Below are 11,037 nucleotides of genomic sequence, written 5' to 3'. Positions count from 1 at the left end.
GAAACCCTAACCCTCTAACTATTATAACCTTTAATAGTTAGGGGAAACCCTCTAACTATTATAACCTTTAATAGAGGAAACCCTAACCCTCTAACTATTATAACCTTTAATAGTTAGGGGAAACCCTAACCCTCTAACTATTATAACCTTTAATAGTTAGGGGAAACCCTAACCCTCTAACTGGATCTTGATCCACCTCCTATTAGCTTTTGGACACACGTGGTCAATTGTCTGTTGAAGAAAGCTGCACTTTGACATGATAATTAGTAGTTTATTTTGCTTTTTCCCATACAATAAATACATTTGTTAAATTATTTTACTGATAACGAGACTCATTTTCTTTATGACTTATTGTGTTTTAAATGCGTATAGTTTTCATGCATTTTTGTATTGATAAAAGTTCCTAAACCGCCGGAAAAAGCGGTAGCAGATGGAAAGATGGAGCACCGCGATCGCAGCTTCGGCATCAACATGTGCAGCTGAGTGTCTGGAGTCCGGGGTCCGGGGTACCGACGTCCGGGGTACCGACGTCCGGGGTACCGACGTCCGGGATACCGACGTCCGGGGTACCGACGTCCGTAGCCTCCCACAGCGGAGCAACGGTCGACAGAGAAGTGGAGCTAATTTCTCGCCTCATAGATTGATGAAACTGAGGAGGAAAAAACAGCCATCCGATGTGCAGCTGCTTTCAGATGTGGTGGCCAATCAGACATCCAATCCACCGGAGACGCCGAGCTCGTTGTCATGGCAACATGGAGCAACAAAGACAGTGAGGGTGTGTGACGCCTCAGATCAGCGGTTCGTTGCTTGTTTTCTAACGACCTGCAGAGCAACACTGAGCAACTTTCTGTCTGCACTCACAGCAACCTGCAACTCTGAGGTTTGGATTTTGAGCCTTTATTGATGTGCATGAAAAGAACCATCTGTCCTGTTTAACATCTGTGTGATGTTTGGGTCTTAGATAAGAATAATCAGTGTTGGATGATTAGTTCTCTATCGGATTTGCCCTCATGCACCAGTTTACTCAGGTCTGGAACAAAACACTGATAAAAACACAAAGAACTTGATAAGAGAGACAGAGAGTTGTTCAGTACCGGTAATGGAAGCTTAGTTAGGGTAAGTTTAAGTCTGGCAGCCACAGACAACTCATGGCAGTAAATATGAATGTTGTTATGTTAAATTGAGAGTTATGTGTTTAATTATGTCATCCTCAAATATGGAGTTATACACATAGAAAGCAGTAAAATCTGCAGAATGGTGGGAGGAACGCTGTCATGAAGGAGCAAAGAAGGAGCAACAGGCAGCATAAAAAGGCAACGTTTTGTCGCGATTTAGCTTCAAACTATGTTCAAAAGGGTGGTGTGACTTTTTGGTTGCTTTTAGGATATTTGCAACAGAATTTGCCATCAGAAAATATTTGTTAAATACTTAAATGGAACATGAAGATAATATGCAGTCTCACTATAGCAGATGTCTTTCAGATAATGCTGTAGCTAAGTTTAAGGAAGTGATCCCTGTGCTGATCCCAGGACCACCGTGTGCTGATCCAAGGACCCCCGTGTGCTGATCCCAGGACCCCCGTGTGCTGATCCCAGGACCCCCGTGTGCTGATCCCAGGACCCCCGTGTGCTGATCCAAGGACCCCCGTGTGCTGATCCCAGGACCCCCGTGTGCTGATCCCAGGACCACCGTGTGCTGATCCCAGGACCCCCGTGTGCTGATCCCAGGACCACCGTGTGCTGATCCCAGGACCACCGTGCGTTTCCCCAGGGATCAATCATTATAATCTTAGCCCTGCTGAGGTTGACTCTATTGCTGAAGGTGCAGCAACCTCACTGAGAATCACGCTTGATTCTGTTGCCCCCCGAAAAAGAAAATAGTAAATCAGAGGAGGTGTGGCCCCCTGGTATAATTCACACATCAGGGCCCTCAAGCAGAAAGGGCAAAGACTAGAAAGGAAGTGGCATTCTTGTAAAATAGACAGCTACCATGTAGCCTGGAAAGACTGTCGATTAGTTTACAAAAAGGCTAGAATGGACAATTTTTCAGAATAACCCCAGATTTTTTTCCCAATGCTCGAGAACACTTTCAGGTGTAGGAATATAGAATCAAAGCTCAACGTTTCAACCACCCTAACCCTAACCCTAACCCTAACCCTAATCCTAACCCAACCACCCTAACCCTAACCCTAACCCAACCACCCTAACCCTAACCCTAATCCTAACCCAACCACCCTAACCCAACCACCCTAACCCTAACCCAACCACCCTAACCCTAACCCAACCACCCTAACCCTAACCCAACCACTCTAACCCTAACCCTAACCCAACCACCCTAAGCCTAAACCCAACCCTAACCCTAACCCTAACCCTAACCCTAATCCTAACCCAACCACCCTAACCCTAACCCTAATCCTAACCCAACCACCCTAACCCAACCACCCTAACCCTAACCCAACCACCCTAACCCTAACCCTAACCCAACCACCCTAACCCTAACCCAACCACTCTAACCCTAACCCTAACCCAACCACCCTAAGCCTAAACCCAACCCTAACCCTAACCCTAACCTAAACCTAACCCTAACCCTAACCCTAACCCTAACCTAAACCTAACCCTAACCCTAACCCAACCACCCTAAGCCTAAACCCAACCACCCAACCCTAACCCTAACCCTAACCCTAACCTAACCCTAACCTAAACCTAAACCTAACCTAACCTAAACCTAACCCTAACCCTAACCTAACCTAACCTAACCTAACCTAACCCTAACCTAAACCTAAACCTGACCTAAACCTAACCCTAAACCTAACCTAACCTAACCTAACCTAACCTAACCTAACCTAACCCTAACCTAAACCTAAACCTAACCTAACCTAACCTAACCTAACCTAACCTAACCTAACCCTAACCCTAACCTTAACCCTAAGACAGAAAAGCAGCCGTATGTGACAATAACAAAACTTACGTTGAATAAATTAGCACAGGAAACAGGAAATATGGCTGTGTATGAAATGCAAGGGCCTCAGGTTACCATAATTCCTCATTTTAATTATTCCAGCACTAATTTTGCCATTTTCCAGGACTCTGGTCCGAGTGGCTCCAAAACATGTGGCTCAAGTGGATGTTTCAGTTTCTGGGGAATCAGATTTTTGCAGATTCTGTGTTGATAGGAGTGAATAGCAAAGTGCTAATGTGCTAATGTGCTAATGTGTTAACTAACGTCACTCAAAGATCAGATCAAACAAGTAGAAAGATGAAAGGCTCAAAGAGCTTTCATGATAAACAAGATTTGATTCAAAGCAACATTGTGACGATATTCACTTGTTTAACAAGTGCCTCCAGTCCTGTCTGTGACCTCTGACCCTGCCAACAAGTATGGACACCAAACAAAAAGCAAAATCCAAGGTAAGACTCCAGGGCAGATATTGACCACAAATGACCCCTGCACAAAAGGTGGAAACACTGATGTTTTTCTTTTGGAGGGGCCACAATCTGAGCCTGTTCCAGGGTCCCTCCCCTCAGGCCTCAGGTCAGGCCTCAGGTCAGGCCTCCCCTCAGGCCTCAGGCCAGGCCTCAGGTCAGGCCTCCCCTCAGGCCACCCCTCAGGCCTCAGGTCCGAGGCCTCAGGTCCGAGGCCTCAGGTCAGGCCTCGGGCCAGCCCTCCCCTCAGGCCTCAGGTCCGAGGCCTCAGGTCCGAGGCCTCAGGTCCGAGGCCTCAGGTCAGGCCTCGGGCCAGCCCTCCCCTCAGGCCTCAGGTCCGAGGCCTCAGGTCCGAGGCCTCAGGTCCGAGGCAGAAGCACACAATGACCATTTCTGTGGAATTGTGCAAGGTCAGAAATGTTTTTTGTTCAATTCTAATGTGTGTGAATGTTCCAGCTTTCTTGGTCAGATATGGAGAAGCCGCTGGTCCAGCCCGACCCGTCTGAGCTGATCTTCAGGAACTTCACACCAACACACACTTATAAACTACAGCTACAGCTGCACAACAATGATAAGGTGTGTGTGAATGTGTGTGAGTGTGAGTGTGTGTGAGAGTGAGTGTGTGTGTGTGCGTGTGTGTGAGAGTGTGTGTGAGTGTGTGTGTGTGTGTGTGTCAGTGTGTGTGTGAGTGTGTGTGTGTGTGTGTGTCTGTGTGAGTGTGTCTGTGTGTGAGTCTGTATGAGTTCCACCAGGAATGGCAGCGACCTACACCATCTGCTTCACCCCCCAAGAACACAAGGTATCGATTCAGTGATGGATCAGACGATAGTGTTGAGAACACAACATCTCAAATAGGCCGAAAATAGAAAATGTGTCACACGTGTGACAGGCAGCCAAAATGGAGACGGGGGAGATAGAATCTGAAGAGGGTGAGAGGGTTAGGGTTAGAGGGTTAGGGTGAGAGGGTTAAGGTTAGGGTTAGGGTTAGGGTTAGGGTTAGGGTTAGGGTTAGAGGGTTAGGGTTAGAGGGTTAGGGTGAGAGGGTTAGGGTTAGGGTTATAGGGTTAGGGTGAGAGGGTTAAGGTTAGGGTTAGGGTTAGGGTTAGGGTTAGGGTTAGAGGGTTAGGGTTAGAGGGTTAAGGTTAGGGTTAGGGTTAGGGTTAGGGTTAGGGTTAGAGGGTTAGGGTTAGAGGGTTAGGGTGAGAGGGTTAGGGTTAGGGTTATAGGGTTAGGGTTAGGGTTAGGGTTAGAGTTAGGGTTAGGGTTAGGGTTAGAGGGTTAGGGTTAGAGGGTTAGGGTGAGAGGGTTAGGGTTAGGGTTATAGGGTTAGGGTTAGCATTAGGGTTAGGGTTAGAGTTAGAGTTAGGGTTAGGGTTAGAGTTAGGGTTAGGGTTAGAGGATTAGGGTTAGAGGGTTAGGGTTAGGGTTAGAGTTAGAGTTAGGGTTAGGGTTAGAGGTTAGGTTTAGGGTTAGGGTTAGGGTTGGGGTTAGAGTTAGGGTTGGGGTTAGGGTTAGAGGGTTAGGGTTAGGGGGTTAGGGTTAGAGTTAGAGGTTTAGGGTTAGAGGGTTAGGGTGAGAGGGTTAGAGTTAAAGGGTTAGGGTTAGGGTTAATAGGGTTAGAGGGTTAGGGTTTTAGGGTTAGGGTTAGGGTTAGGGTTAATAGGGTTAGGGTTAGAGGGTTAGGGTTAGAGGTTAGGGTTAGGGTTAGAGGGTTAGGGTGAGAGGGTTAGAGTTAGAGGGTTAGAGGGTTAGGGTTAGAGGGTTAGGGTTAGGGTTAATAGGGTTAGGGTTAGAGGGTTCGGGTGAGAGGGTTAGGGTTAATAGGGTTAGAGGGTTAGGGTTAGGGTTAGGGTTAGAGGGTTAGGGTGAGAGGGTTAGAGTTAGAGGGTTAGGGTTAGAGGGTTAGGGTTAGAGGGTTAGGGTGAGAGGGTTAGGGTTAGAGTATGAGTGTGTGTAAGTGTGTGTGTGAGTGTGTGTGTGTGTGTGTGTGTGTACTCCTGTCTGCTAGTAAACGTATATGTGTGTGACACTAACCCACCACATTAAGTTCTGCATCCTAAACTAAACTAATGCAGCTGGACATGATGGACTCGTCTCCTCGTCTCCTTCGTCCCATCAGCAGGACGGTCCTCTCAGAAGAGCCTGGTGCTGGTCTGGGTGCTGGTCTGGGTGCTGGTCTGAGTGCTGGTCTGGGTGCTGGTCTGAGTGCTGGTCTGAGTGCTGGTCTGAGTGCTGGTCTGGGTGCTGGTCTGAGTGCTGGTCTGAGTGCTGGTCTGGGTGCTGGTCTGAGTGCTGGTCTGGGTGCTGGTCTGGGTGTTGGTCTGAGTGCTGGTCTGAGTGCTGGTCTGGGTGCTGGTCTGGGTGCTGGTCTGGGTGCTGGTCTGGGTGCTGGTCTGAGTGCTGGTCTGGGTGCTGGTCTGAGACTCTGGAGACGGTCCTGATCGTAACAGTTTATTCAACCATGTGCTGAACTGGGTTTTTTCATCCAGGTTTCACGACAAGTGAAGCCAGAGTTCCAGGAGTCGCAGTTCTTCAAGGTGGTTCCTCCGAAGAACGCTGGTAGGAAAGTTGCACCAGGAATGGCAGCGACCTACACCATCTGCTTCACCCCCCAAGAACACAAGGTATCGATTCAGTGATGGATCAGACGATAGTGTTGAGAACACAACATCTCAAATAGGCCGAAAATAGAAAATGTGTCACACGTGTGACAGGCAGCCAAAATGGAGACGGGGGAGATAGAATCTGAAGAGGGTGAGAGGGTTAGGGTTAGAGGGTTAGGGTGAGAGGGTTAGGGTTAGAGGGTTGGGTTAGAGGTTTGGGTTAGGGTTAGGGTGAGAGGGTTAGGGTTAGAGGGTTAGGGTTAGAGGGTTAGGGTTAGGGTTAGAGGGTTAGGGTGAGAGGGTTAGGGTTAGAGGGTTAGAGGGTTAGGGTTAGAGGGTTAGGGTGAGAGGGTTAGAGGGTTAGGGTTAGGGTTAGAGGGTTAGGGTTAGAGGGTTAGGGTGAGAGGGTTAGGGTTAGAGGGTTAGGGTTAGGGTTAGAGGGTTAGGGTTAGAGGGTTAGGGTTAGAGGGTTAGGGTGAGAGGGTTAGGGTTAGGGTTAGAGGGTTAGGGTGAGAGGGTTAGGGTTAGAGGGTTAGGGTTAGAGGGTTAGGGTGAGAGGGTTAGGGTTAGGGTTAGAGGGATAGGGTTAGAGGGTTACGGTTAGGGTTATAGGGTTAGGGTGAGAAGGTTTCGGTTAGGGTTAGAGGGTTAGGGTTAGGGTTAGGGTTAGAGGGTTAGGGTTAGGGTTATAGGGTTAGGGTGAGAAGGTTACGGTTAGGGTTAGAGGGTTAGGGTTAGGGTTAGGGTGAGAAGGTTACGGTTAGGGTTAGAGGGTTAGGGTTAGGGTTAGGGTTAGAGGGTTACGGTTAGGGTTAGAGGGTTAGGGGGTTAGGGTTAGGGTTAGAGGGTTAGGGTTAGAGGGTTAGGGTGAGAGGGTTAGGGTTAGGGTTAGAGGGATAGGGTTAGAGGGATAGGGTTAGAGGGTTTGGGTGAGAGGGTTAGGGTTAAGGTTAGGGTTAGGGTTCTCATGGGGAGGAGAGCAGCTTTTAAATGGCAGCTAACAGGATGAGGAGCTGCAGGTAAGGCGGCGGGACGCAGCTCCACCCAGCCTGGATGCAAACAACTAATGTACTAACTAATGTACTAATATACTAACTCATGTACTAATGTACTAACTCGTGTACTAATGTACTAACTCATGTACTAATGTACTAACTCATATACTAATATACTAACTCATATACTAATATACTAACTAATGCACTAATATACTAACTCATGTACTAATATACTAACTCATATACTAATATGCTAACTCATGTACTAATGTACTAACTCATATACTAATATACTAACTCATATACTAATATACTAACTAATGCACTAATATACTAACTCATGTACTAATATACTAACTCATGTACTAATGTACTAAGTAATGTACTAATATACTAACTCATGTACTAATATACTAACTCATGTACTAATGTACTAACTCATGTACTAATGTACTAACTAATGTACTAATATACTAACTCATGTACTAATATACTAACTCATGTACTAATATACGAACTCATATACTAATATACTAACTAATGTACTAATATACTAACTCATATACTAATATACTAACTCATGTACTAATGTACTAACTAATGTGCTAATATACTAACTAATGTACTAATATACTAACTCATATACTAATATACTAACTCATGTACTAATGTACTAACTAATGTGCTAATATACTAACTAATGTACTAATATACTAACTCATATACTAATATACTAACTAATGCACTAATATACTAACTCATCTACTAATATACTAACTAATATACTAATTTACTAACTCATGTACTAATGTACTAACTAATGTGATAATATACTAACTAATGTACTAATATACTAACTCATATACTAATATACTAACTAATGCACTAATCTACTAACTCATGTACTAATATACTAACTAATGTACTAATGTACTAATATACTAACTTGTGTACTAATATACTAACTCGTGTACTAATATACTAACTAATGTAATAATATACTAACTAATGTACTAATATACTAACTCATATACTAACATACTAACTCATATACTAACATACTAACTCATGTACTAATATACTAACTAATGTACTAATATACTAACTCATATACTAATATACTAACTCATATACTAATATACTAACTCATGTACTAATTTACTAACTCATGTACTAATGTAATAACTCATGTACTAATATACTAACTCATGTACTAATGTACTAACTAATGTACTAATATACTAACTCATATACTAATATACTAACTCATATACTAATATACTAACTCATGTACTAATATACTAACTCATGTACTAATTTACTAACTAATGTACTAATGTAATAACTCATGTACTAATGTACTAACTCGTGTACTAATATACTAACTCATGTACTAATGTACTAACTCGTGTACTAATGTACTAACTCATGTACTAATGTACTAACTAATGTACTAATATACTAACTCATATACTAATACACTAACTCATGCACTAATGTACTAACTCATGTACTAATATACTAACTCATGCACTAATGTACTAACTCATGCACTAATATACTAACTCATGCACTAATATACTAACTCATGTACTAATGTTCTAACTCATATACTAATATACTAACTCATGCACTAATATACTAACTCATATACTAATATACTAACTCATGTACTAATGTTCTAACTCATGTACTAATATACTAACTCATATACTAATATACTAACTCATGCACTAATATACTAACTCATGCACTAATATACTAACTCATGCACTAATATACTAACTCATCTACTAATATACTAACTAATATACTAATTTACTAACTCATGTACTAATGTACTAACTCGTGTACTAATGTACTAACTCATGTACTAATATACTAACTCATATACTAATATACTAACTAATGCACTAATATACTAACTCATGTACTAATATACTAACTAATGTACTAATGTACTAATATACTAACTCATGTACTAATATACTAACTTGTGTACTAATATACTAACTCGTGTACTAATATACTAACTAATGTAATAATATACTAACTAATGTACTAATATACTAACTCATATACTAACATACTAACTCATATACTAACATACTAACTCATGTACTAATATACTAACTAATGTACTAATATACTAACTCATATACTAATATACTAACTCATATACTAATATACTAACTCATGTACTAATATACTGACTCATGTACTAATGTACTAACTCGTGTACTAATATACTAACTCATGTACTAATGTACTAACTCGTGTACTAATGTACTAACTCATGTACTAATGTACTAACTAATGTACTAATATACTAACTCATATACTAATATACTAACTCATATACTAATATACTAACTCATGTACTAATATACTAACTCATGTACTAATTTACTAACTAATGTACTAATGTAATAACTCATGTACTAATATACTAACTCGTGTACTAATGTACTAACTCGTGTACTAATATACTAACTCATGTACTAATGTACTAACTCGTGTACTAATGTACTAACTCATGTACTAATGTACTAACTAATGTACTAATATACTAACTCATATACTAATACACTAACTCATGCACTAATGTACTAACTCATGTACTAATATACTAACTCATGCACTAATGTACTAACTCATGTACTAATATACTAACTCATGTACTAATGTACTAACTCATGTACTAATATACTAACTCATATACTAATATACTAACTCATGCACTAATATACTAACTCATGCACTAATATACTAACTCATGTACTAATGTTCTAACTAATATACTAATATACTAACTCATGCACTAATATACTAACTCATATACTAATATACTAACTCATGTACTAATGTTCTAACTCATGTACTAATATACTAACTCATATACTAATATACTAACTCATGCACTAATATACTAACTCATGCACTAATATACTAACTCATGCACTAATATACTAACTCATGTACTAATGTTCTAACTCATATACTAATATACTAACTCATGCACTAATATACTAACTCATATACTAATATACTAACTCATGTACTAATGTTCTAACTCATGTACTAATATACTAACTCATATACTAATATACTAACTCATGCACTAATATACTAACTCATATACTAATATACTAACTCATGTACTAATGTTCTAACTCATGTACTAATATACTAACTCATGCACTAATATACTAACTCATATACTAATATACTAACTCATGTACTAATGTACTAACTCATATACTAATACACTAACTCATGCACTAATGTACTAACTCATGTACTAATATACTAACTCATGTACTAATGTACTAACTCATGTACTAATATACTAACTCATATACTAATATACTAACTCATGCACTAATATACTAACTCATGTACTAATGTACTAACTCATGTACTAATATACTAACTCATGTACTAATGTACTAACTCATGTACTAATATACTAACTCATATACTAATATACTAACTCATGCACTAATATACTAACTCATGTACTAATGTACTAACTCATGTACTAATATACTAACTCATATACTAATATACTAACTCATGCACTAATGTACTAACTAATGTGCTAATATACTAACTCATGTACTAATATACTAACTCATATACTAATATACTAACTCATGTACTAATGTACTAACTAATGTGCTAATATACTAACTCATGTACTAATATACTAACTCATGTACTAATGTACTAACTCATGTACTAATATACTAACTCATATACTAATATACTAACTCATGCACTAATATACTAACTCATGTACTAATGTTCTAACTCATGTGCTAATATACTAACTCATGCACTAATATACTAACTCATGTACTAATGTTCTAACTCATGTGCTAATATACTAACTCATGTACTAATATACTAACTCATATACTAATATACTAACTCATGTACTAATATACTAACTCATATACTAATATACTAACTCATATACTAATATACTAACTCATGTACTAATATACTAAC

At 40.3% G+C, this 11,037-nt stretch overlaps 1 protein-coding gene across 4 annotated transcripts in view; it reads left to right on the top strand.

The window, feature by feature from the left end:
- Positions 1 to 1,540: 1,540 nt before the first annotated feature.
- LOC101065100 (hydrocephalus-inducing protein-like) overlaps positions 1,541 to 11,037 on the top strand; it is a 29,992-nt gene continuing 20,495 nt past the window's right edge. Inside the window, exons 1-3 of one of the 4 annotated variants that reach the window (XM_029832102.1) lie at positions 1,541 to 1,756; positions 3,879 to 3,998; positions 5,912 to 6,046. In XM_029832102.1, coding sequence (XP_029687962.1) covers positions 3,894 to 3,998; positions 5,912 to 6,046 — 240 coding nt within the window. In that variant the 5' untranslated portion in view covers positions 1,541 to 1,756; positions 3,879 to 3,893. Of the gene's footprint in view, positions 1,757 to 2,870; positions 3,408 to 3,878; positions 3,999 to 5,911; positions 6,047 to 11,037 lie in introns of those variants that run through there. The other 3 variants (XM_029832104.1, XM_029832103.1, XM_029832101.1) reach the window with 3 other exon arrangements.

This window comes from Takifugu rubripes, unplaced genomic scaffold (assembly GCF_901000725.2).
Source record: "Takifugu rubripes unplaced genomic scaffold, fTakRub1.2, whole genome shotgun sequence".
NCBI lineage: Eukaryota > Metazoa > Chordata > Actinopteri > Tetraodontiformes > Tetraodontidae > Takifugu > Takifugu rubripes.
The sequence above is the reverse complement of the archived record's forward strand: the minus strand, read 5'-3'. Positions and strand labels throughout refer to the sequence as shown.